Here is a 26,519-nt window from a genome sequence, read left to right as displayed (position 1 = left end):
TAGGAGGACAGGCTACTGCGCGATGTACTGGTGCGTGGAGGCTATTTCCTTATAGTACAATCAGACTTCCCTGCCCTCCTTTTACGTTTAGTGGCCAAGGCTGGTGCAGTTATTAGGGCACCCTTTATTGGCAGTCAAGAGCAGGTCATGACCTGGAGCACCAGTGGTACTCCCACTAGATATCATCACATTGTTAGAGCCTACCACCAGGTGCAAGAGGTCAGGAGGTTCGATGCTAGGTGTGCGGTCAGCTAATACCCCACCAGATGCAGAGCCAGACTGTACTACCTTGCCTCCCAATGATAATTTACGCTCTGTTAACTCAATCTTACTCCAGTATTGGAGCTTTCATAGATTCACATACCTGAATCATTTCCCCGTCGTCAAGGCCGGAGTCTCCGGTACATAAAAAGCAATGCTTAGCAGTATAGCAAACTGAAAAGAGGCCTAGGCCCATTTCCCTTTTGCAACCCATAACCATTATGTAAAAAAGGACCAAACTTTTCCCTTAGCCAATCGGAGCTCCTCACCCTCTACAACACTCCTGAGAGAACCTTTTGCCCCTCAGATTTTCTACCGGCACGTTGTGCTAGTGAGTCTCCTTTTGAGCTTTGCTCAAACTCTGGATTTCCCACTTTGTAGAAACTTGATTTCATTCTATTCTCTTGTAGATTTGAGATTCTTGTGACCTGTTTATCATCTACATCCTGTAGAATGTCTAGAAAGGAGAAAAAGTGTCTTTTTAGAGCCTTTGCCACCTGCGCGAAGAAGAGACTCTACACTGTTGACCCACATGAAGACTGCATTTATTGTCTTTATCCAGACCACCAAGCCAAGGACTGTAAGGTATGCCACACTTTCTCTAGCAAGACCCTTAGAGATTGTGAGGGTCGCCTTTTGATATGGCTTCAGAAGATCAAGGCCAGGAAGGAGGTAGTCTCGAGTGATAGTGACCAGGAGTCCGCCTCTTCATCTCCGAGATCTCAAAAAAGAACAAGCTCTCCTTAGGCTCACTCCCTGGTGAACGTCCTGAGAAGGCTCTAAAAAAGACCACTCATGGATCTTCAGGGCGTAGTCCTTCCAAATCTCCTCAGCCAAAAGAAAAGGAGAGCAAAGGACACGCCTCTAAAGAAAAAGTATCCAAGAGAGCCTCTTCTGAGCTTTCAAAGACCCCACCGTTGGTTCAAGAGTCCTTCAGGAAGCCATCCTCTACTATACCTGAACAGAAAAGCAAAAAATCGACCTTGTTGACGGGATCGTCGGCGAGAGTGTCGACGAAGAAGACATCGTCTACGGCGATAACCACGGAGGTACAGAAGCTACCCTTGATTGTGATAGTGTCGATGGAGTCCGTGTCGACGGGAGCGTCGACGCTGGTAACATCGACGCCGGTGACGACGACGGCGGTGTTGACAACGACCATGTCGACGACCGGATCATCGTTGTAGACTGTGATGACAACGGGGTCCTCGATGGGAACGTCGACGACCGTCGTCGGCTAGGAATGGATCTAGTGCAGTGTTGACAACGACAACAACATTGTCAACGGCAATCTCGTCGACTGGCTCGTCGACGAGAGAAACTCCAGAAAAACAGAGGAAGAAGATCACACAGGCAGTGACTTCCCCGAGCAAGATTACTCCTCTGGTTCCATCGCACCTTTTTGAGGCGAAAGAGTCGGATGAGGAGGAGGATGACGGATCCGTCGGGTATGCCAGTAGCCCATCGCAACTCCACGTGAAATGTCAGGAGGAGGACGATGAAGAGGGTTATGAAGAATACCACAGCCTCTCACAACATCGCTACCAACAAGGACCTCAGGAGGAGATGGTCGCAATGCCATCCTCAATGATGATGGACTTGCAATTCATGTTGGCTGATTATAAGTAGAGGTTTCCTCCGTCAGTAGTCCTGCAGGAGGTTCCTCCTTCACGTCCCCGTTCTATTCCGGCTACTCCAGTCTGCAGCAGGGAATCGCTACTGGACACTACTCCACAGACACCTCAGGTCCAACACCACCATGATCCCGTTACCACGGATGATGAGGACCATGAAGAAGGGGAGCTAACTGAGCCCCACAAAGAATGGGATGACTATCTAATCCCATCTCCACCATCACTTACCCAAGGGCCGGCGGATTCTCCACCAGTGCATATTGGTGGATTCCACAACTTGATGGAGAGAGCGGCAAAAAGATTTCAGCTGCCGATGAAGACAACTCAGGCAGAATGTTTTCTTTATGACTTTAAAGAGCCCTATCAGAAAGCAGTCAGATCCATTCCAATCATCGACCATGTATGGAAGGAAGGTTTACAGGTAATGGCATCGCCAACGATGGTTACACCTGTGCTCGCTAGGTTGGACAAGAAATATAAGGCGCCTGCGGACGCTCCAGCGTGTTTGCTGGGCCATCCTAAACCGGACTCATTTCGCAGGCAGCACAACAAATAAGAAAAACCCATCAGCGTCCATTTCTGCACCTCCCGACAGGGAGGGACGGCGTTTGGGCAATGCAGGTAAAAGATTCTCCTTGATGTCAGCTCTCCTAGTCAGAGCAGCTAATGCCCTTGCCATTCTGGGCAGATATGACAGGCAGATGTGGTGCGATATAGCACCATATGTCGACCTCCTTCCGGAAGACAGTAAACAGGAGGCGAAGAAGGTTCTGCAGGAAGGGGAGAGGACTTCAGCTGAAGTCATCGACTGTGCCATGGACATAGCTACCACAGCCTTTCGTTCCCTAGGAGGAGCAGCAGTTTTACGGCGCCAGTGTTGGCTAAGGGCCACTGCCTTTAGACCGGAGGTCCAAAATAATATTCTGGATCTACCTTTTGACAGGGAAGATTTGTTTGGACGTCTGGTAGTTGAGACATTTCAGAGTATTAAGAAGGACACTGATACGGCGAAGGCCTTGGGTACGTTGCAGTATCGTAAGGTGCCCTTTCGAGGCGCCAGTGTAAGAGGACAAACTTCTTATAGGGGTGGCTACCAACAAGGAAAATACACCTCCTATTCTTCCTCATCACAGCACTACCGGCAGCAATACGGCCAGAAGCAGTCTGGAAGCTACTCTAGGTCTGCTCCCAGAGGACGAGGAGGTCGTTCAGGTAAAGACCACAGCAAAAGACAAAGACAATGACAACCTTCAACCTCCAGATTCTTATCCTCTTACCCCGTCAAATGTTCCCTTGGGTGGAAGAGTAACTTATTATTTACATCAGTGGTAGAGCGTAACATTCGACAAATGGGTCCTCCACTTAATAAAATTCGGACATACTCTAGAATTTCTACACTTCCCTCCTCCCACGCCACCAAGAAGTAAAACACCTATCTGATGCGTCGGGAGATTCGGGCAATGCTCCAAAAGGGAGCAATCGAACCGTTACCGAACTCCCAAAGAGGAAAAGCATGTTATTCCTTTTATTTCTTGATCCGAAAGGGTGCTCTCAAGTGGCGCCCGATCCTGGACCTATGGTCTCTAAATGCCTATCTCAAGAAACAGTCATTCACAATGGTGACCCTCCAAGATATTCTGCTACTCTTAAACCCAGGAGATCAGATGACCTCCCTAGGCTTACAGGATGCATTTCTTTATATCCCCATCCATCCTTCCCACAGAAAGTACCTTCGTTTTACAGTGGCCAAAGACCATTACCAATTCAAAGTGCTGCCATTCGGCCTCAAATCTGCCCCGAGAATTTTTACAAAATGTCTGGCGCCGGTGGCAGCTTATCTCCGAAGACAAAACCATCAAATATTCCCATACCTAGACGACTGGTTGATAAAGGCACCATCGCAGAAGGCGGTTTAAGCTTTAACTTTAGCTTGCATGGAGGAGTTTGCAGATCTGGGTCTGACCTTAAATGTGGAAAAATTGTCTCTTTAACCATCCAGAAGGATCAAGTTGTAGGAGAGTGGGGTCTGCAATCCTATGGTCACCCCAGATTTTTTGCTTTTTGCTTCACTGGTTTACGACTTTCCCTGGCTGTGGGCCTGCTAACCAGACCCACAGCCTAGCTGTTCTCTCTCTAAATTGACAAACATGTACTTTAGGTGCATTTACCAATTGGTACTGGGCCACCTTATCAGTCCCTGTACAGTATACCTTAGGTATCCAGGGCATAGGTGTACCCAAGGCCTACCAGGGGCTGAAGCATGTATTATGCCACCCCTGGCTGGCCAGCCAAAACTGACACAACTGGCTGCACGACAGCTGGGGCAAGGTGGTGTAATCACCCTTTGCTGTAGATATAGTATACCTATATCTAACCCTAAAATGGACACATATACTCCTATCAGTCACTCCTATGGCAGGCCTTATCGATCCCTGAAGGCAGAGTGCTTGGAATTATGTGAGATGGTGCTCTGGCTGAGCCCGTCTGCAGCTTGCGGAACCAAGTCCTAATAACTGTTCCATGATAACGCTATACCATATACTCTTAAGTGCATTATCAACCTCGCGGTTAAATGCTAACTCTGGTATAACATTATCAAAACATGTCGAGTAAGGTGTCATACGAATTGGAATACTACCCCCTCGCCAATTCTGGCGACGGGGGTAGCATTCCACCCTTCTTGAGGGACACGACATGTATGTAACTGTGAACCCCGGTTAAAGTGAACCCCGGTTAAAGTTAACTCGAGCCTTGGCATCACAAAATGGATGCTGCCACCACAGACACAAGTCTGACCTCTTGCTGCTGGGAGTCCTTCCAGCGAGGGAGGCTTGGACAAAGGGTTTCCTGCCTTGGGAGGTGATAGCACCACCCCAGACAGGATTTTGTGTATTGGGTAGGACAGGCCTGAAAGGAATGAGACATGCCTGGGACACACAAGGTGTCCTGTGCATACATCGGTTCAAACCAGTTGCTGGGGCATCCCTGCCCCAGCTCTGGCGGGAAGCCGGACAAAGGATAGGGGGTGTAGCCACCCCCCTTCCTGGTCCCACCCAGGGGAGGGACCTAGTCAGTAGTGCAGCCCCCTTTAGGAGAATAAAGGTAGGAGCTGGTCCCATTCCAAATTAGATTATCCTGAACAATTCTACAAGAAGAAACTCTGGACTTCGACGTTCTGCTCCACAGAAGACTGAAGAATCTCCCTTGTGGGCAAGGAGTGTCCACCCTGCACAAGCAGGCACCATCAAGCGTCCAGCGGCTTCACTTTGTCGTCTTCCCTTGAGGATCCAGACTTCAGAGCCCGACGAGACCCGAATTCCCAGACCTCTCCGACCTCAACTCACATCTGCAGCAAAGCTGAGACCCGTGGGTGCAACGAGACACGTGGGACCGGCCATCTTGAACGAACCTGCACTTCGCTTCCAGCACGACTCCCGAGGTAAACTCGACCAAGTGCTTTGGGGATTGAGAAGCCCCAGCCCCGAGCAGCCCCTGCACCGAAGATCAGCCCTCCAGCTTCCACGAGATCTGCGTGGGGCCCTTCTGCTTGTTTGCTGCTCGACGCGTTGTCTGGTCACTTGCCGGCTGGCTAGTGGCCTCCTAGACGACGAACCTTTGAATCTTCACTGCTGGTCTGGTTGCTCCAGACTGGCCCTTGCTCCCTTCCAAAAGAGGGGCACCCCGGACTCTCCTAGTCCGCACCATATGTCTTTTCCACTCACCGCTTGGGTTGCCTTTGCCAAGGCCTGTTGACGCCAAATCCGGATCCAACACCGCCGACAGCGAGAGCCTGCGTGGGACAGCTCGTGCCTCCATCCTGGTCGTCGAAGACACCTCCTGGTCCACGTGGCTGCAGAGTCAAGCGTCCACTCTTCACCTGATCGCGACGACAGCACCTGGTTCCTTCCTGGTTCCACACCGGTCACTGGCTAGTGACTTTGAACACTGTCCCCTCTGCTTTCAGGTCTTCTTCTTTGCCGATCCACCCTTGGATCGCACCGGACATCTTCCTCCTGGTCGCCTGCAGCATCTTTTCCTCCAGGCTCCATAGACTTCAACGCGAGAACCCGACGCACTTTGACACCTATGCACCCGCAGCCCGTGGGTGAGGTAACAAGAGCATTTCGGTGCTCAAGGGTAGTCCTAGTGTCCAGTTCCACAGTCGTTTTAGTCCTAACTAGTCAGGATTGTCCGTACTCACCTTTTCTTTGAACTGTGCTGTCCATAGACGTTGTTACGCATCTCGCGTGTGAGTTCACACTCTGCACACGCGTTCCGTGGGCCTCCTATTACTTACCTAGAGTTAGTGTAGCGTGGTCCCAACGATCCTACAGCCTCTGGACAGCTCCATTCCTTTTATCGACTTTCACATTCCACTTACTTAGTATATGGTTTGTCGTGCCCCTAGGGCACCATTGTAATTTTGTGCAACTTATCGTATTTTTCCCAAGAGATTGTCATGTGCTTAGCCCTCTGACCTCATAAAGAGTTCAGAGGTGTTTGTTATTAATAAATATACTGTTTATTTTCATAACCTGTGTGGTGTCCTTTCATCTGGTATTCAAGGGGTTATATTGTGGTAAAACAGCTGGCTTCACATGCCAAAAGAGTTTAGCCTAAGACTGCTTTGTCCATGCTACCATTAGGATAGCTGGTCTATAAGGTTGACTTACAACCAATCACCATAAGGATTGTTTGGACTGATATATGATGTTCACTAGTTCTAGTGATCACCTTGTATCAGGCCAACTTCTCACACAAGTTTCTAGGTGCAATCCTAGATATGTCTCAAAACAAGGCATTCCCATCCATAGAAAGACAATTGGGATTAGTCTCTCTGGCCAAAGAGTTCAGGAGGCGAAAGTGTCTTTCAGTCCGAAAATACAAATCAATTCTGGGGACGATGTCTTCATGCATACTACTCATTCCCCTGTGTGGATTGAGAATGCGTCCATTACAAGAGGCCTTGGATCTACAGTGGTGCCAAGCAAAGGGATCCTTTGAGGACAAGATCAAAGTAACGCAACCAATTTTGCAGACGGTAACGTGGTGGTCTCACAGAAGCAATATCTCGGTAGGTCTTTACTTCCTGGCCGAACCAGCTCCATTAATGGTTACCACGGATGTGCCTCTCGAAGGATGGGGAGCATTCCTCCAGAGTTGCAAGTCAGCGGCCGATGGAAACAACAGGAACAACACCTTCACATAAACCTATTGGAATTAAGGACAATAGAATTGGCATTGTTGGCCTTCCTGCCAAGAGTAGAAGGGAGATCGGTGTTAGTGCAAACAGACAACACTACTGCAATGCACTATATAAACAAACAAGGGGGCATGAGATCACTCTCTCTGTCAAAAGAAGCTCAGAAAATATGGAAATGGGCTATAAATCACAAGGTTAAAACGAAGGCTGTACATCTTCCAGGAGATCAGAAAACGACAGCGGACACTCTCAGCAGGCAAAAGACGACCTGTCACGAGTGGGAACTCGATCAGGGCACATTACTGAAAATCTTTGCCAAATGGGGAATACCGACAGTGGATCGGTTTGCCACAGCCCAGAACAAGAAATGCCAATTCTTTGCAAGCTGGCATCACCAAAGGGGATCGTGGGGGAATGCGTTTTCGATGGCATGGACAGGCTTTTCCGCCGATTCCCCTCCTGCCGCGAGTGCTCACTAAGATGAATAAGGAACCATGCAGGATTATACTAATAGCCCCTTGGTGGCCCAGGCAGCACTGGTTCACAGAACTGCTCCTTTTATCAGAGACAGAGCCTGTATGTCTACAGCCAATACCAACACTATTGACTATGGCTCAGGGACAAGTGCGGCATCCAGACCCGACATCACTGCAATTAGCAGCCTGGCTCCTCAATACAGAGAATTTCTCACGCTTGAACATTCCGACAGAATGCAGAGCGATCCTGGCAAAGGCGAGGGCTGAAAGCACTAGTGAGATATATAAGATGAAATGGAAAAGATTCTGCTTGTGGTGTCAGGAGAACGACTTAACTTCTCTGCGAGCAGAGGCGCATCAGATCATCCCATATTTACTAAAGCTGGCAAAGTCTGGATCTGGATCGGCGATCTCTAGATACAGGAGAAGCTCAACGGGCCCATCTCTGTGGTCGGAGAGAATTGTAAAACAGTTCATGAAGGGGTTGTTTAGAGTTTACCTACCTATCAAGCCTCCACCTCCTCTATGGAAACTGAAAATTGTTTTATCACAATTGATGAAACCACCATTTGAGCCAATTCACAAAACTGATCTTAAATTCCTATCCTGGAAGTTGGCTCTATTAATAGCTCTGTCAGCCAGGAGAGTGGGAGAAATACAGGCACTTACAACGCAAGAACCTTTTCTGCAATTTAGAGAGGACAGGTTGGTGCTCAGAAATAATCCAAAATGTATTCTAAAGGTACCAACGGACTTCCACTTGAATGAGCCATTGAACCTTAAAATATTCTTTCCTCAACCATCTACGGCGGCGGAGAGGACTCTCCATACTCTGGCTGTTCAGCGTTGTCTGAAATTTTATTTACAAAGGACAAGAGCTTTCAGAAAATCTACATAATTGTTTGTGGCTTTTAGTGCCCCCAGGAAAGGGTTCCCGTTGTCGAAACGGGAATTGCACGATGGATCTCAAACGCCATTCAATTCTGTCATCAGGCGGCGGGGAAGCTGTTAAGTGCATGTGTTCGTGCACATTCCACAAGAGCAGTATCAACCTCTACTGCTCTGTTTTCAGGCTTCTCTATTCAGGACATCTGCAGGGCGGCTACCTGGAGGAGTATGCATACCTTTACCAGACATTACTGCCTGTATGCTCATGCAAGAGGCTTTGTAGCAGTGGGACAAGCTGTGCTGAGAAACCTTTTCCAATAACGGTGAGCCTTCTTTGTCATCCCTCCTTCCTTTATTGGTAAGATATGCACATTTTATTACTGTATACTGTTTGATATATATCTTTATGGGCAATATGTCTATGGATATTTTGATTCAGCTACTGCTATGTGAAAATAACATGTGTTACCTATTTGGGAGAGGTAGGTGACAAAACAATATGTGCTATGTTTTACTGCTCGCTATTCTGATTCAGGTATGTGAATCTATGAAAGCTCCAATACTGGAGTAAGAAAACAAGTTACCTGTAACTGTAGTTCTCCAGTATTGAAAGCTTTCATAGATTCACATACGCTCACCCTCATCCCCTGAGAGGCTCACCTCGGATTAGGCACAAAGTGTTTATGGCACAAGTGCCCGAAAGGGCAAAAGGTTCTCTCAGGAGTGTTCTAGAGGGTGAGGAGCTCTGATTTGCTAAGGGAAAAGTTTGGTCCTTTTGTACATAACAAAGGTTATGGGTTGCAAAAGGGAAATGGGCCTAGGCCTCTTTTCAGTTTGCTATACTGCTAAGCATTGCTTTTTATGTACCGGAGACTCCCGTCTCGACGACAGGGAAATGATTCAGGTATATGAATCTATGAAAGTTTCCAATACTGGAAAACTACGGTTACAGGTAAGTAACTTGTTTTCTTATTGGACACGATGTTAACCACCCTCTACAACATTCTGTCCAGAGTAACAGAGAAACGCGTAGGTGGTGGGCAAGTACATTTTCCCATGGCTGCTTACTTTGCCAAACTGTTACTAGTTCAGTGATAGTGGGCAAACACTCTCCTCAGACCTCAAAGACAGCGCTGCTGTGCCACTGGAAAGAGAGTGGGCCCAGCCTCTGCTGGCCACTGACTGGCGCAGACGTGCATGCTCTTGGCCCGGTCTTTGCACTGGTGGGTCCCACGCAGCGGGGGCCCAGCCGACAGAAGTATGATCCTCTGGGCGCAAACAGCGGATGTGCTGTGGTGGCGACTGCCGCTGGGTAGGCTGGGACTTGTGGTCCTGGTCTGCCTCTCCTCTTCTGGAAATGCAGTAAGGTGGTTTAAGTATAGAGCTGGCTGGAAGCTGGCTCTAGGCTTGAGTTTGAAATCCAGCACTGACAGACTCCTGCCCACACTGCAGAATTCTGGCTCACAACTTCCGAGGCCTGTCTCTGTGACAGAGCGCATCCTGCACTGCCGGGAACAGCGCACATTTTCAAGTGCTCACTGGCCCTGACTGACTCGTCCCCGTCTCTCAGAATTCTGGGCCACGAAGTCCAAGCTCCCTCGCTGTGGCAAAGTGCATCATATTTTTCACTTGCACACCACATTGTGGGTTCCTTTAATACAAACATGAGCTAATTATGTAATGTCTACGGTAATATTTATGCTTTGTACATTTGGTGTTTCCTCGCTGTTATGTCTATGGGTCGAAATGTGTCCCTCTCTTTTACAGGCAGATTGTCATTTACAACACCAGTAGCTCCAGCAATGCGAGACCAATTGAATTGCAAATGCTAGTGGGCGTTGTCACATCTTTATGACGTCAGTTGTGCCCTTTTTTTCCCCTCCCATTATGTCCGGAAGCTGAGGGGTAAGAGTAGCTATCCGGACGGACTAGAGAAGAGGAAGTTTATTTTTCCAGAAAGCAGCAAACAAAAATCAAATGGCACTGAAAAAAAGCATTGGGTGTAGTAAGAAAGTAGCTCTGTATATACTGGACCAACGTAAGGTACAGTGTGCAGAGTCCACAGTCCCCAGAGGTATGGCAGAGGCTAAAGTTAAATGTAACCTTACTCTCTAAAGTGGTAGCTTGGTCGAGCAGTAATGCAGTATCAGAGGACAGTGTAAAGCATTTGTTGTACACACTCAGTCAGCAAATGGTCTCAAACGCTCAAGAACTGAACTCTAGGCCAATGGTTTTGTATATAAAAATATATAGTTACTTCATTTTAGAACCACAGTAGGTATCATAAATACTTTCTCAGAAAGAGGTGTTGCAATTGAATACTTTCAAATAGCCAGAGACTTTGGAATGCAATTGTTAAAGTTGTTGCAATATGCAACACAAGTTAAACACAAAATAACATTGAGCTCAATGGGAAGTTTTAAGTAAATGCAATAAAATCGCTTTACTAATGTTTTTCTTACTTGGGGCTGGAACCTGGATTCAGCCCTGGTGCATTTCCTGTAAACAGTTAAAAGAAATAGGTTTTGTTATACAGCCGATTTTTAAGGAATATTTGTAAGTTTTGAAAATCGACAGAAGAAATTCTGGAAAAAAACAGGCAATGTATTCCTATTGAGGAAAATTACTTTTCAGGTTCAGTGCTGGGCTCAAAGATACAGCACTAGGATCTCTCCTGAGAACAGGCGAGTAATTATGATTTGTTGATCGGATGATTTTTTGTGAATATTTTAAAGTTGCAATATTCAACACTTAACCCCCTTGTATGCTCATGACGAGCTGGACTCGTCATGGGACACAGTGCTCCTGTGTCCATGACGAGTCCAGCTCATCATGGAACATCCCCTGGGAAATCCCTCTGGTGCGGGCACCAGAGGCATTCCCTTTTTACCAAAATAGCCTCTGGAGCTGGGGAAGATCTTCCCCCAACTCCCGAGGCACCCCCCTGCCCCTGGTTTCCCTGAAATGACGATCGTCGCGCTGACGTCATTTCAGTGAAACGAGCCAAGAGGCCCACTGGCGGTACCTGCTGTTCACGGTAGGCTGCGAGCACTTGCAGTTTACCGTGCTCCTCTTCAGCCTTACCAGTGCCCCTCAGGTGTTCACGAAAGTGATGGCGGTGGTCGCAGCGCATCTGCGCAGATTATGGGTGTCAGACTTCCCATATCTCGACGACTGGTTGTTGAAGGCGGGCTCGCCCCAGACAGTAGTCAGCCACCTCCAGACTACGGCTGACCTCCTACACCTGCTGGGGTTCTCCATCAATGTGCCAAAGTCACACATGTGTCCCTCTCAGAAGCTCCTCTTCATCTGAGCGGTTCTAGACTCGGGGCAGTTTCGAGTTTATCCTCCCGAACAGCAGGTTCGGGATATTCAGGCTCTGATTCCGATCTTTCAGCCTTTCTCCCGAGTCTCGGTCAGGTTGACGCTGCGGCTTCTGGGGCTGATGGCCTCCTACATACTTCTGGTGCATCACGCCCGGTGGCGGATGCGGGCTCTGCAGTGGGACCTGAAGTTTCAGTGGGCCCAGCAGCAGGGCAACTTGTCCAACCATGTCTTGATCTCGGAGGGCACTGCGAGACAGTTGCAGTGGTGGCTCACGGACCACGATTGGGTCCGCGGCAGATCCCTCTCCCTACCCCAACCGGAGCACGTAGTAGTGACGGATGCGTCTCTACTGGGCTGGGGGGGCCACATGGGAGAGACGGAGATCAGAGGCCTCTGGGCTCCGGCGGAGTCCTGGCTCCATATCAACCTTCTGGAGCTGCTGGCGATCCGGCTTGCACTGAAGGCATTCCTTCCCTCTGAAGTGTAGTGCAGGTGTTCATGGACAACACCACCGCCATGTGGTACAGCAACAAACCCTTTGTCAGGGGGCACTGCCGTCCCCGAGGCCTCCTTCGACCCGGCGCCGGAGCGGCGCCGCTTCAGACGCCGTTCGGAGAGTTTACCTTTCATGAGCCGGCCCCATCATTTGATACCCCTGGGTACCAGGAGATGGGTGATGAGGGGGATTGGGAGGGGTCTGAGGACCCTCTGACACTGGAGTGTCAGTCCCAGGAGGACTGGACAGGTGAACTTGGGGATGCCAGTGGTCTGGACACATCACCAGACACTGGCTTTGTCTCCCCTCCTACCGTGGCTATGGAGGAGGGGGCTGCCTATAGTGTGGTGCTGACGCGGGCGGCCAAGGCCTTGGGCCTTGAACTCCCCGTCGCGGCCGTGAGGACTAACCTCCTCACTGAGGTCCTTAAACCGCAGTCAAGCTCGGCTGAGTCTTTGCTGCCGTTTAATGAGGCCTTGACCGACGTTCTTTTGGGCACTTGGTCCAGGCCCGCTACAGGTTCGCCTGTAGATAGGAACGTGGCCAGACGCCACCGCCCGGCCCCGGGCGACCCTAGTTTCCTGTCCACCCACCCCACCCCTGAGAGCCTGGTGATCCAGGCCTCCAATTCCCAGACGGCATTCCCGTCGGCTCCGCCTGAAAGGGATTCCAAGAGGTATGAGCAATACGGCAAGAAGGTATTCTCCTCCCTAAGTTTGGGACTGCGGTCTTCGAACACCGCATGCTTCTTGGGCCGCTACACCCACTCCCTGTGGGATACGTCGCGGACGTGCTGCCAGAATGCCCGCTGGAGGTACGGGGTAATCTCGGAGAAGCCCTTGTGGAAGGCCGAGAAGCGGCACTTTATTCTATTCAGTGTGGACTGGATACCACCGATTCACTGGGCAGAGCGATGGCAACGACGGTGGCGATTCGTCGCCACGCCTGGTTGAGATCCGCCAACTTCTCGGCTGATGTCCAGAATACACTCATGGACATGCCGTTTGATGGCCGTCGCCTTTTCGGCGACAAGGCAGACCATGCGCTTGAGCGCTTTAAGGACTCCAGGGCTACGGCCAAGTCCTTGGGCCTCTCGGCCCCGCGCCAGCAATCGGCTGCCTTACACTCCTTTCGTGGTCACGGAAGGGGTGTACCCACACGTGCTGCCAGCCACGCACCGCAGGGTTATACCCAACGTGGTGGCGGCCGTCGGGGACAACGGCAAGGTCAGCCCACACCTTCCCCCGCAGCATCTGCCTCCAAACCCTCCTAGTCTGTGCTTTCAGGCCCATATGTCGCCAGTGGGGGGCAGGGTTCGCCATCACCTCCTCCACTGGCACACTGTCACTTCGGACAGGTGGGTGCTGCAAATCGTCCGAAGGGGCTACTCCCTCCCCTTCGAGACGACCCCTCCAGCCATGCCACCGCAATGCCACCGAGTATCGGGGGATCATTTACGACTTCTGCAGGAGGACGTTACGGCCCTCTTGGCCAAGGGGGCCATCGAGCGCGTTCCTGGGCCAGAAGTAGGGTGTGGTTGTTACTCCCACTACTTTCTGGTACCCAAGAAGGGCAAAGGGGGCCTACGCCCTATCTTGGACCTCCAGAACGTCAACGGCTTCCTCCGGAAGGAGAAGTTCAAAATGCTGACACTGGCTCAGGTCCTAGCTGCCCTGGACCCAGAAGACTGGATGGTAGCATTGGACTTGCAGGACGCTTATTTCCACATTCCCGTCCTGCCGGCGCTACCTGCGGTTCACGGTTGACCACGAGCACTTTCAGTTTACCGTGCTCCCCTTCGGCCATACCAGCGTCCCACGGGTGTTCACAAAGGTGATGGCGGTGGTCGCAGCTCATCTGCGCAAGTTAGGGGTTTCAGTCTTCCCCTACCTCGATGACTGGTTGTTGAAGGCGGGCTCGCCCCAGACAGTCGTCAGCCACCTCCAGACGAAGGCAGACCTCCTGCATCAGCTGGGGTTCTCCATCAATGTGCCGAAGTCACACCTGTGCCCCTCCTAAAGCTCCTCTTCATCGGAGCGGTTCTCGGCTCGGCGCGGTTTCGGGTTTATCCTCCCGAACAGCGGGTCCGGGATATTCAGGCTCTGATTCCACTATTTCGGCCTTTATCCCGGGTCTCGGTCTGGTTGACGAAGCGGCTTCTGGGGCTGATGGCCTCCTGCATCCTTCTGGTGCATCACGCCTGGTGGCGGATGGGGGCTCTGCAGTGGGACCTGAAGTTTCAGTGGGCCCAGCATCAGGGCAACCTTTCCGACTATGTCTTGATCTCGGAGGGCACTGCAAGACCGCTGCAGTGGTGGCTCACGGACCGCGATTGGGTCAGCGGCAGATCCCTCTCCCTTCCCCAACCGGAGCACGTAGTTGTGACGGACGCGTCCCTCCAGGGCTGGGGAGGCCACATGGGAGAGGCGGAGATCAGAGGCCTCTGGTCTCTGGCGGAGTCCCGGCTCCATATCAACCTTTTGGAGCTGCGGGCGATTAGTCTAGCACTGAAGGCATTCCTCCCCTCTGTCCGGGGGAGTGGGGTGCAGGTGTTCACAGACCACACCACCGCCATGTGGTACTGCAACAAACAGGGCGGGGTGGGGTCGTGGACCCTTTGCCAGGAGGTTCTGCGCCTCTGGCAGTGGCTGGAACATCAGGGCATCACCCTGGTGGTACAACACCTGGCAGGTTCTCTGAACGCCAGGGCGGACGAGCTCAGCCGTTGGTGCATGATGGATCACGAATGGCGTCTGAACTCTGACGTGGCGCAAGGCCGCTTTCAGCAGTGGAGAGAGCCTTGGTTAGATCTATTCGCCACCGAAGAGAACGCGCAATGTCATCAGTTCTGCGCGTTGAAATTTACAAGGCGGCACTCGCTCGGCGACGCTTTTCGTCGCGTGTGGAGTTGCGGTCTGTTGTATGCCTTTCTGCCTATACCACTTCTGCCCAGAGTGCTGAAGAAGATCAAGCGCGACCGGGCACAAGTCATCCTTGTGGCTCCGGACTGGGCACAAAGGTACTGGTATCCAGAGCTACTCAGTATGTAAGTTGATCCCCCGGTTCGTCTGCCTCTTCAGGAGGACCTTCTGTCGCAGCAGCAGGGGACGGTCCTCCACCCGAACCTGTCCAGTCTCCACCTCCATGCTTGGAGATTGAGCGGCGACAGTTGAGGCCATTTGACTTGCCTCCCGAAGTCTGTAACGTCATTCTGGCAGCCAGGCGTCCCTCCACAAAGTCGGTATACGCCTGCAGGTGGAACAGATTTGTGGCATGGTGCACAGCAAAGGCTGTGGATCCTCTTGCTGCCCCTCTTTCTGAGGTTCTTCTCTTCCTTCTTTCTCTTGCCCAGCAGGGCTCTGCTCTGGGCACTATCAAGGGCTACCTTTCTGCCCTTTCAGCCTTTCTACGGCTGCCTGATCAACCTTCTTTATTCAAGTCCCCTATTGTAAATCGATTTCTGAAGAGCATCACACACACGTTCCCTCCTGTTCCGTTTGTGATGCCTCAGTGGGACTTGAGCCTTGTTCTTAAGTTTCTGATGTGCGCTCCCTTTGAGCCACTTCACAACTGTCCTCTCCGTCTTCTTACTTTGAAGACTGCTTTCCTGGTTGCCATCACCTCTGCCAGGAGAGTGAGTGAGCTCAAGGCTCTTTCATGTACACCCCCTTTCCTTTCTGTCCATCCGGACAAGGTTGTGTTGCGTACTAAGCCATCTTTCCTGCCCAAGGTTGTCACGGCCTTCCATATCGGGCAGTCTATCACCTTGCCCACCTTCTTCCCGCCACCGCATCCCTCTAAAGAGGAAGAGCGGCTCCACCGTCTGGACCCAAAACGTACGCTTTCATTCTATTTGGATCGCACATGCCAGTTCCGGTGGATGACCAACTCTTTGTTGGTTACGTGGGCGCTAAGAAGGGAAAAGCGGTGCACAAGCGGACCATCTCTCGGTGGATCATCTTGTGTATCCAGGCATGTTACTCCTTGGCTAAAAAGGAGCCCCCTGTTTGATTGCGGGCTCATTCCACCCGGGCCACGGCGACTACAACTGCCCTGGGCCGGGGAGTGCCCTTGCAGGACATTTGCCAGGCAGCTACGTGGGCCTCGGCTGCACACGTTTGCAAGACTCTACTGTCTGGACAGTCAAGTCCGGAGGGATGGCTTCTTTGGCCGTTCTGTCCTCCAGGACTTTCTGGTGTGATTATTGGTTCGCAGTCCCACCACCGGGGTTGGTATTGCTGGGGTATCTATTCTGAGGTAAGTAATCTATCACTAACATGTCTCTTTCAGATGCACAAGTTACTACTTGTGTATCGATATATCTGTAAGAGACATTAGTTAGTGATAGATTCCTTACCGACCCACCCATCCTCCCTGTCCTGTGAGCCGATATCTAGGGTTAAGGTCATCCCCTTTCAGGGCCCTAGTTTCAATGACACCAGTGTTGGTTTTTAACATGGCTCGGCGCTTCTGGCACGGAAAAGCTGTGTCTATGAACTGAAGTCAGCACGCAGAGGCGGCATCAAAGTACTCAGACGACGTCATCACGGCGCCGACGACTGACGCGGAGCCGCAGACGACGCCTACCGACGCGCAAGGGTACTGCTACGCAAAAAGTTTCCGGATCCAGTCTGACGCCTGGGGAGATTCTAAGGTAAGGAATCTATCACTAACTAATGTCTCTTACAGATATATCGTTACACAAGTAGTAACTTGTGCATTCACCACAGAAGAGAACGCGCAATGTCATCAGTTCTGCGCGTTGGAATTTCCAAGGCTGCACTCGCTCGGAGACGCTTTTCGTCGCGAGTGGTCTGTTGTACGCCTTTCCGGCTATACCACTTCTGCCCAGAGTGCTGAAGATCAGGCACGACTGGGCCCAAGTCATCCTTGTGGCTCCAGACTGGGCACGAAGATACTGGTATCCCGAGCTACTTAGCATGTCAGTCGATCCCCCGATTCGTCTGCCTCTTCAGGAAAACCTTCTGTCGCAGCAGCAGGGGACGGTCCTCTACCCGAACCTGTCCAGTCTCCACCTCCATGCATGGAGATTGAGCGGCGACAGTTGAGGCCATTTGACTTGCCTCCTGAAAACTGTGATGTGAATCTGGAAGCCAGGCGTCCCTCCTCAAAATCACAAATTTGTGGCATGGTGCACAGCAAAGGCTGTGGATCCCCTTTCTGCTCCCCTTTCAGAGGTTCTCCTTTCTTCTTTCTCTTGCCCAGCAGGGCTCTGCTCTGGGCACTATCAAAGGCTACCTCTATGCCATTTCAGCCTTCTTAAGGCTTCCTGATCAGCCTTCTCTTTTCAAGTCCCCTGTTGTAAATAGATTCTTGAAGGGCATCACTCGCATGTTTCCTCCTGTTCCTTTTGTGATGCCTCAGTGGGACTTGAACCTTGTTCTGACTTATTTGATGTGCGCTCCTTTCGAGCCACTTCACAATTGCCCTCTTCATCTTCTAACTCTTAAGACTTTATTCCTGGTTGCCAACACCTCTGCCAGCAGAGTGAGTGAGCTCCAGGCTCTTTCTTCTAAACCTCCTTTCCTCTCTGTCCATCTGACAAATTTTCTTGAGAACACGTCCCTCTTTCCTGCCCAAAGTAGTCACAGCCTTTCACATTGGGCAGTCCATCACCTTACCTACCTTCTTTCCACCTCCACATCCCTCGAAAGAGGAAGAGAGGCTCCACCGTTTGGACCCAAAACGTGTGCTCTCATTCTATCTGGACCGCTCACGCCTGTTCCGGGTGGACGACCATCTCTTTTTTGGTTACGTGGGCGCTAAGAAGGGACGGGCGGTGCACAAACTAATCATGTCTCGATGGGTCATTGTGTACATAAAGGCTTGTTGTTCACTGTCTAAAAAGGAGCCTCCTGTGGGCTGCGTGCCCATTCTACTCGGGCCACGCCGGCTACTACTGCCCTGGGTCGGGGAGTCCCCTTGCAGGACATCTGTCAGGAAGCTACATGGGCCTCGCTGCAAACTTTCGCTAGACACTATTGCCTGGATAGCCAAGTCCGGAGAGATGGCGTTTTCGGCCGTTCTGTTCTCCAGGACTTTCTGGTGTGATCATTGGTTCGCAGACCCTCCACCGGGGTTGGTATTGCTGGGGTATCTATTCTAAGGTAAGGAATCTAACACTAACCTGTTTCTTTCAGATGCACCAGTTACTAACCTTCGATAACGATATATCTGTAAGAAACAGTAGTTAGTGTTAGATTTCTTACCGCCCCACCCATCCTCCCCGTTCTGCGAACCGATATCTAGGGTTACGGTATTCCCTTTGAGGGCCCTAGTTTCTTGGCACCAGTGTTGGTTTTTATCATGGCTCTGGGTTTCTGACGCGCAAAAGCTGTGTATAAGAACTGACGTCAGCGCGTGAGGGTGGCGTCGAAGTACTCCGACATCATCCCTGTGCCGACGACTGACGTGGAGCCGCAGTCGACGCCTACCGACGCGCAGGGGCACTGCTACGCAAAACTTTCCAGATCCAGTCGGACGCCTGGGGATATTCTAAGGTAGGGAATCTAACACTAACTACTGTTTCTTACGGATATATCGTTACAGAAGGTAACTTGTGATTTAGGGTGAGGGCTGCCCAAAATGGGAATGCCAATTCCGCCAACCTCCCGCCACCATTACAGACTTTTTGCCCCCCTCCCCTCCCCCCCCCCCCCCTGGGGGACAGATACGGACAGTAGCCCCCAATCTGCTCCCGGGGGAGGAAAGAGAGCCCACGTGACGCCAAGGATTTTTTTTTGCACATTTGTTTTTAGAGTGGTATGCCCCCACCGCCCAACACCATTACATCCTACCAGAGGTGGAGAAAGCCCACTATCCACCAGGGATTTTTTGACGCAATTGTTTTTAGGGTGTGGGCTGCCCGAAACGGACACGACAATACCCCCCCACCCCCTAATTAGTCTTTCTGCCCCCCCCTGGAGGCAGATGGGAGCTGTAGCCCCCAATCTGGCGCTGAAAGCCCGCTAGAATTCATGGATTTTTTTGTTTTATTAGTGTAGGGGATGCCCAAAAAGGGCATGACAATACCCCCACCCCACCCCCAGAGAAATTCCCTCTAGGCGCCAGCGAGTACGCAGGCTTTTTTTATGCGTGGGGGCTGCCCAAAATGGTCATACCAATGCCCCCATCCCCACAAAAATTAGCCAGTCTCTTTTGCCCCTTTACGGGCATATTGGGATGAAACCCCCTCCCCCTATTCCCCCCCCCCCCGGCAGAAAGCCCACTGGGCTCAAACTTTTTTTTAACACTCTGTCTACCTGTGGAATGTGGGCCCTAGCCCAGCTGGCACGTAGGGAAATCTAGCAAACCTGTACATTTTTTAAAACTAGACACCGAGGGGAATCCAGGATGGGGTGACTTGACTGGCTTTCACCAGGTTCTGTTACCCGGAATCCCTTGCACACCTAAAAATGTGTCCAAAATAACATTTTCCTCAAATTTCTGTGGTGGAAACCTACCAAACCCACACATTTCTGAAAACTAGACCCCCGGGGGATTCCAGGGAGGTATGGCTTGCATGGATCCCCCAATGTTTCCTTACCCAGAATGCCCTGCAAACCTCAAATTTAGCTGAAAAAAAATCACTTTTTTCACATTTTCGTGAGGGAAAGTTGTGGCATCACCGGGCTGACACAAATTTCATACCACCCAGCGTTCCCCCGGGTCCCCCGATAAAAACAGTGCCTCACTCGTGTGGGAGGCCCAAGTACCAGCGACAGGCAAGGGCCCAAAACATATTGCGGCAACATCTAAATTGCCTATCTCAAAACTACCTGGTTTTGCAAGGGGGGGTCACCTGGCTTTTTGGCCCGGTGCTCGGCGGCCACCTAGGGAAACCTACCAAACCCACACATTTCTAAAAACTAGACACCTGGGGGATTCCAAGGAGGTATGTGACCCCCTTTTGCAAAACCAGATTGTTTTGTGATAGGTAATTTTGATGTCTCCTCAGTAGGTTTTGGGCCCTTGCCTGTCGCGGGCACTAGGCTGACCCACACAAGTGAGTTACCATTTTTCTCGGACGACTTGGGAAACGCGGGGTGGGTGGAAATTTGTGGATCCACACAGATTCCCAAACTTTGCACCGTAGAAATGTGGGGACATTTTTGGGGTTTTTGATAATTTTTTAGGTTTGCTTGGGATTTTGGGTAACTGAGCCTGGTGGGAGGCAGTCCAGTCACCCCATTCTGGATTTCCCTGGGTGTCTAGTTTTAAAAAATGTATAGGTTTGCTAGGTTCCCTTAGATGCCGGCAGAGCTATGGTTAAAAAAACTACAGCTAGGCACTTTGCCAAAAAAGGGTCATTTTTCATTGCGAAATTAAGGTGTGTCCACGTTGCGATTTTGCGCCGTTTCCTGTCACGGGCACTAGACCGACCCACACAAGTGAGGTACCATTTTTCTCGGAAGACTTTAGGGAACGTGGGGTGGGTGGAAATTTGTGGATCCACATAAATTCCAGAACTTTACACCAAAGAAATGTGAGGAAAATGTGAATTATTATTTTTTTTCAAACATTTAGGTTTGCAAGGGATTCTGGGTAATAGAACCTGGTGAGAGGCAGTCAAGTCACCCCACCATGGATACCCCTGGGGGTCTAGTTTTCATATATGTATAGGTTTGCTAGGTTTCCCTAGGTTAGGACAAAGCTAGGGTTTAAAAATTACAGCTAGGCACTTTGCTAAAAAAGTGTAATTTTTTATTGTGAAAATGTGGTGTGTTCACGCTGGGTTTTGAGCCATTTCCTGTCGTGGACACTATGCCTACCCACACAAGTGAGGTACCATTTTTATCGGATGGCTTAGGGTAATTCAGATTTGTAAAGGAACTGTTATTACCTATTGACGTATTTCTGTCTTCCAAATGAAAGACATTGTGTAAAAAAGAAGTCATTTTAAAAAACGACCGATAATTCTCATGCTAGTATGAGTATTCCCAATTTCGGAAATGTGCAAATATCTGTTTCTAAACTCTATATTTTGTTCCCATTTCAGTAGTACATAGGTGTCTTTCATACCGATTTTTCCATGTACACATTTTTCCAGAATAATAACGATATACCCGGTATATAATAAAAAACCATTGCAAGTTGCTGCTCAGTTTTTGGCTCTGGGTTCGTCGGGTTCTTGGTGAACCTACAAGTCCTATATATCCCCACAACCAGTAATGTCCAGCGGATGTAACGGTATATTGCTTTCAAAGAGCTGTCATAATTAGGAGTTACAGGTCAAAACGTTGACACAGGCTGTTTTTTGCAACTAATTTTCAATTTATCCTATATGTAACTGTTAGTTTCTATAAAGAAACCTTGATGGATCTACACAAATGACCCTTTGCTAAATTGAGAATTTTGTCTACTTCTCTAAAATGTATAGCTATCCAGGGTCCATTATTGCTTTTGTACCCATTTCTACCATTAACTGGAAGGAGGTCGAAAGCACAAAAAATAAAAAAATAGGCTATGTCCCAGAAAAATGCCAAAACTGTAAAAAAAAAAAATTGGGTTTCTGACTAAAGTCTGGTATCCCCTAAGAGCTCGGAAAATGGTGATTTCAGCCCCACAACCCCTTTTTTGAAAACATTTGCAGGGAAAAACCCAGACGCTTTCATTTGCAGCCCATTTTCACCAAAAAACACCTCTTGGGGAATCCACAAACCCTAAGTACCTTTAGAATCCGCATAATGTTGGAAGAAAAGGACGCAAATTTGGCTTGGATACCTTATGTTGTCAAAGTTACAGGGGCTTCAGCGCGCACTACCCCAAATAGCCAAAAAAAGGCGTGGCATAGGAGGGGGTAAAGGCCTGGCAGCGAAGGGGTTAAGAGAAATTCTGAGTGAAACCCAGCCAATGTTACCCTATGGAGAAAATCAAGTTATCGGTCTTTGGGTAAGTACTCGGCTGGCAGAGTTAAGGTTCTGGAGGTAGACTCTGGGGTCTCCCAGGATCAGGTAAGTACAGTTGTTACACCCTCAGCGTCACTTGGGCAGCCGGGTGCAAAGTGAGTAGGCCCAATGTTACCCTATGGAGGATAGTGGGCCTTTGGTTGGTGGCTGCTAGCAGGCAGACCACGCGGCTGTGGGAGCTGAGCTCCTGTTCACTTACTCAGGGCAAGTGGGGAAGTAGAGTAGGATAAATGCTGCACTCCCAGTGGCACTCGGGCGACTGGGTGCTGGGTGCTTTTGGACCTTCGGCCGCCCAATGTATTTCAATGGGAGAATTTGAAGTTGAACAAAGGCTGCAGGCTTGGGGACAGAGATTGTTCAGGTGCGACCACCACTTCGAGAAGAAAGTTGGGATCTTGGAGGATAGGTAGACACCCAGGAGTTGGGCACAGGGGGCTATGGGGCGCCAGGTGCAGGGGTGTCTTTTGGCATTGGGAAATATTACCCTCAGCTGGTCGCGGTGGGAGGCTTCCCTGGTTGTGAGGATGCAGGCATCGTCTGGAGCGTCGAGGAGGGTCCTTGGGTGCTGGATTCCTGGTCACAGTCGCCTGGGGACGTCCTTGTGGTCTTTGTTCACTCAGGCACGGGCCGGGCTCGGCGGGTACAGAGTGTGCTGGATTCACGGTTCCTGGCTGGCACCAGGGTTTGTTGCTGTTTGAGCATAACCACTGGTCGTGGGGGTCCCAGTCTTTAGATGAGTAAGGCAGTCAGGTCCTCTGGGTTTTTCGAGGTTGCTGACCCCAGGAGACTCCGGGATTTAGCAGGAGCAGGTTCAAGAATCGACAGGGCTGCGGCCAAGTCAGTTGGTGTTGTCATCTTGTTAGAAGCTGCATGGCATGTCTTTTTTCTTCTTCTTGTTTCAAAATCGGGATCTGAGGAAGGAAGGTTCAGGGTGACCCTAAATACTAAATTTAGGTGTAATACAGGTAGGGCAAGGGCAGGGACCAATGGGTGCCTGTCCTGGGGTGAGTACACCCCCTAGCCAGCAACTCTCCAGTGGCAGGGGGGCTGGAACCTAGCTCTGATTGGGTAGGACTCCCCATCCTCAAGATGGCAGTAACCCGGAGTTGTGCTTCACCTCACCTCCCACCTGAGGGGTTGGGTTGGCAGAGGCTGGCACACCCCCTTTCCCCACTTAAGGTTTCCCGCCTGTCTTCCCGCCAGAGTAGGGGTTAGAACCGGTTCGGGCCAGTTGCGGAGTACAGCAAGTGGCCTGGAGAAGCTCACAAAGGCGGCATGCCTTTGAAGCTTCCCCTTCCCATCCTGGGGGAGGAGGCTTGGCACCTCGTCCCAGGATGTGCATTGTTTCAGGCCTCCGAGAGCGGCAAGCTCTCGACCCAGGGGTCGAGAAGCATGTCTGGTGGTGGTAGCCACGCAGTCAGGACACTGGGAGTTGGTTAGGTTTCAGGGGCATCTGTAACATGCCCTCCGTCGTGCATCTGGCATTAAATCCCACACTGGCATCAGTGCGGGTTTAATGTGCTGAGAAGTTTGATATCAAACTTCTCAGTCTTCAGTTTAGCCATTATGGTGCTGTGGAGTTCGTAACGACAACCTCCCAGCACCATATACTCTTAATGGCATCACTGCACTTACAGTGCCCAGGAATGGCTCTGGGTATTGTGGGGCACAGGGCTCACGCACCTGTGCCCACACCACTGGCATAGTGCACCCAGCTAGAGTGGTGACTGAGGTATGCCAGGGAAGTTTGTTTGGGGGCATTGCACACAGGGATGTGTGCCATGTCGACTCCGTTTAGTTCTGCACCAAGACACTCAGCCTGCAGAGGCAGTGTGTGTGTGTGTGTGTGTGTGTGTGTCAGGGTACAGGGCCCTTAAGGGTGGCACAATAAGTGCTGCAGTCCTTAGGGGTCTTCTCTGGTCACAGTGCCCTGGATACCCAGGGTACCATTTACCAGGGACTGACATGTTCCCAGAGATTCCAATTGGGTTTAGGTTTCAACACAGTTTTAGGGAAGAAACACAGGCCCTGGGCACCTGATTAGCAGGAGCCCAGGGCACACTCAGTCAAAGTACATGAGCAATTCAGCAAAAAGTGGGGGCATGCCATGCAAGAAAGATGGCACTTTCTCACAGGTGTTAAAGAGGATCACCTGATCTCTAGCTTTTTCAACCTTAGTACATCACGGGGTCATCTTCCACGTGGCCCGGAGAATGCATTTGGGACATGGAGCACGCTCTGTTCATTTTCTGCCGTTAATGCCACCACAGGGTTTCTCAGAAGGATAGCAATTTGTGTCTACCCAAGGGCCACAAATCTTATGGCTGAGATGCCTAGGCTGAGTCCGGCCAAAGATCCTCAAAGTAGTGGAGAAACAAAGGTGGGCACACTAAGCCATGGCACAAGGGCAAATGCAGATCTGCAGGAGAGAGGAAGCCTACGATGACCATACAAGTAGTACAATGGCTGGGCTCTGGTGCTGAGACAATCAACGCTGAGAAGAATGTGCTTAGACACAATCCCCAAAGGATGCAGAGGGCAGAAAACACAGAATACTGCAGGAGAGTTCGGGGAAAGAGCTGAAAGGGGCCCCAAATACAAGAAGTCTACCTTGGCTTCCAAGTTGACAAATCAAACAAAAGCCCCAAAAGTCTTGCTGATGTAAACACAAAGATATTGTAGGAGGCAAACCCTCGGAACCGGCTTGTCCTCCGAAAGTGATTGAGAGAACATGAGGGAGAATTCAGCCCACAATGACAAAACTTCTTCACCAACAAAAAGGCACTGGCGGTGGATGTCCAAGTCAAAAAGAAAAGTGCTCAACATAGAGACAAAGAAAAGATGTATCCAGGCAGAAATGGAGGCATAAAATAGAGGAAGAAATAGTTTGACGATTTCTTAAAGGAATACAAGATTCCACTCTGCCCCTCGAGAGAAAAACCAGTTGATCAAAGTCTAGACCAAAGAACCGGAGCTAGAACTACTGGCAACACCAGAGCTGGTACAGGAGAAGGGACCCATTCTATTTATTCCTTCTCCCTAGGCTGTCTTCTTTTGCCAAACCTAGCTCTGTAATCTACCCTGATGGTAGAGGGGGAGCTAATTTAATACTTGAAGTGAAAGCTGCTTGAATAATGGATATTTTAGTGCAGGCAATCAGTTACATCACCAGATTTTAAGTTAGTAAACTCATTACAGTTTCCCTCTTTTTTTTTTTCTTCTTCTACATCCTTTATCCCTTGAGGTAACTCTGCTTTGCTTTGGTATTTCATGTAAAACACAAACCCTAGTCATCTAAGTGTCTTTGAACTTTCCACTGCAAATGCCACTGGACCCATTCAGCATGTTCTGTGTTTTATGTTGGTAGAACTAATTTATATGCCTTTGGTAACCATTGAACCATTTAAAGTTTTTGACAGTAAACTTTCCCATGTGGCGAAATGCATTTGTTCACGTTGTAAAAACTTCTTGACCGAGTCAGAAATGGTTGGTTTTCTGTAGCTGAAAAGTGTCAAAGACTGTCTTTTACTCTTATGAAAATATTTTCCCTTCTATTATTTACAGATAACATTGCTGCAGATGGAGCATAACTTTGATATTGTAAGTACACAGATTTTTAAACATGGCATGTATTTGAACTTGTTTCTCGATTGTTGAGCAGTAGGTGAAAATACTCGTTTCTTCTACAGATGAACCATGCCTGTCGAGCCTTAACATACATGATGGAAGCACTTCCTAGATCATCTGCTGTAGTTGTTGATGCAATCCCAGTCTTTTTGGAAAAGGTAAATATTGTAATAGCAATTAAGGAGGCAAGCTAGACGTCCTTTAAGAACAATTGCATTCTTTGTCCAGTGTATCGTTTTTGTAACTAGTATGACTGATAATTTTACTTCAGTGTAATGGAATCTAATCTAGCTTCTGCTTGCAAAAATATTTTTTACATTTATCTAAAGATCATAATGCTTAAATGGAACATCAAACAGTTTAGTTTTTGTGCTACTGATAATCTTTGTCTCCATATTTATTTTAGATATGGGGAGGCTCTTTTGCAAATTTTTACAGTTTCCGCAGTGTACTCAAATTGACTTATTGGTTGTAGTGCCATATTTTGTGGCTGTTTGGCTTGGGTTTGCTAAAAAATCCATGCTTATTTAACGTTTGTTAATAATCTTTCTGCATTCCATTCTGTTGCACTTTCAGATGTTGATTGCTAGTCTCACCAGTTAGTATCTTTTTCACTACATTTCTCTCTTCTTTTAGAGGTTTGTACAGTTTTGAGTCCCCTTTATGGTTGTTCTGTTC

The 26,519-nt window shown here is 49.7% G+C and overlaps 1 protein-coding gene across 11 annotated transcripts in view; it reads left to right on the top strand.

The window, feature by feature from the left end:
* Window positions 1-26,519, top strand: part of TRIP12 (thyroid hormone receptor interactor 12) — a 1,008,257-nt gene that overhangs the window by 280,983 nt on the left and 700,755 nt on the right. For all 11 annotated transcript variants that reach the window (XM_078668151.1, XM_078668159.1, XM_078668158.1 and 8 more), the window contains 2 exons: window positions 25,779-25,814; window positions 25,904-25,999. In XM_078668151.1, the coding sequence (XP_078524277.1) occupies window positions 25,779-25,814; window positions 25,904-25,999 (132 nt within the window). The remainder of the gene's footprint in view (window positions 1-25,778; window positions 25,815-25,903; window positions 26,000-26,519) is intronic.

This window comes from Lissotriton helveticus, chromosome 11 (assembly GCF_964261635.1).
Source record: "Lissotriton helveticus chromosome 11, aLisHel1.1, whole genome shotgun sequence".
Lineage (NCBI taxonomy): Eukaryota > Metazoa > Chordata > Amphibia > Caudata > Salamandridae > Lissotriton > Lissotriton helveticus.
The sequence above is the reverse complement of the archived record's forward strand: the minus strand, read 5'-3'. Positions and strand labels throughout refer to the sequence as shown.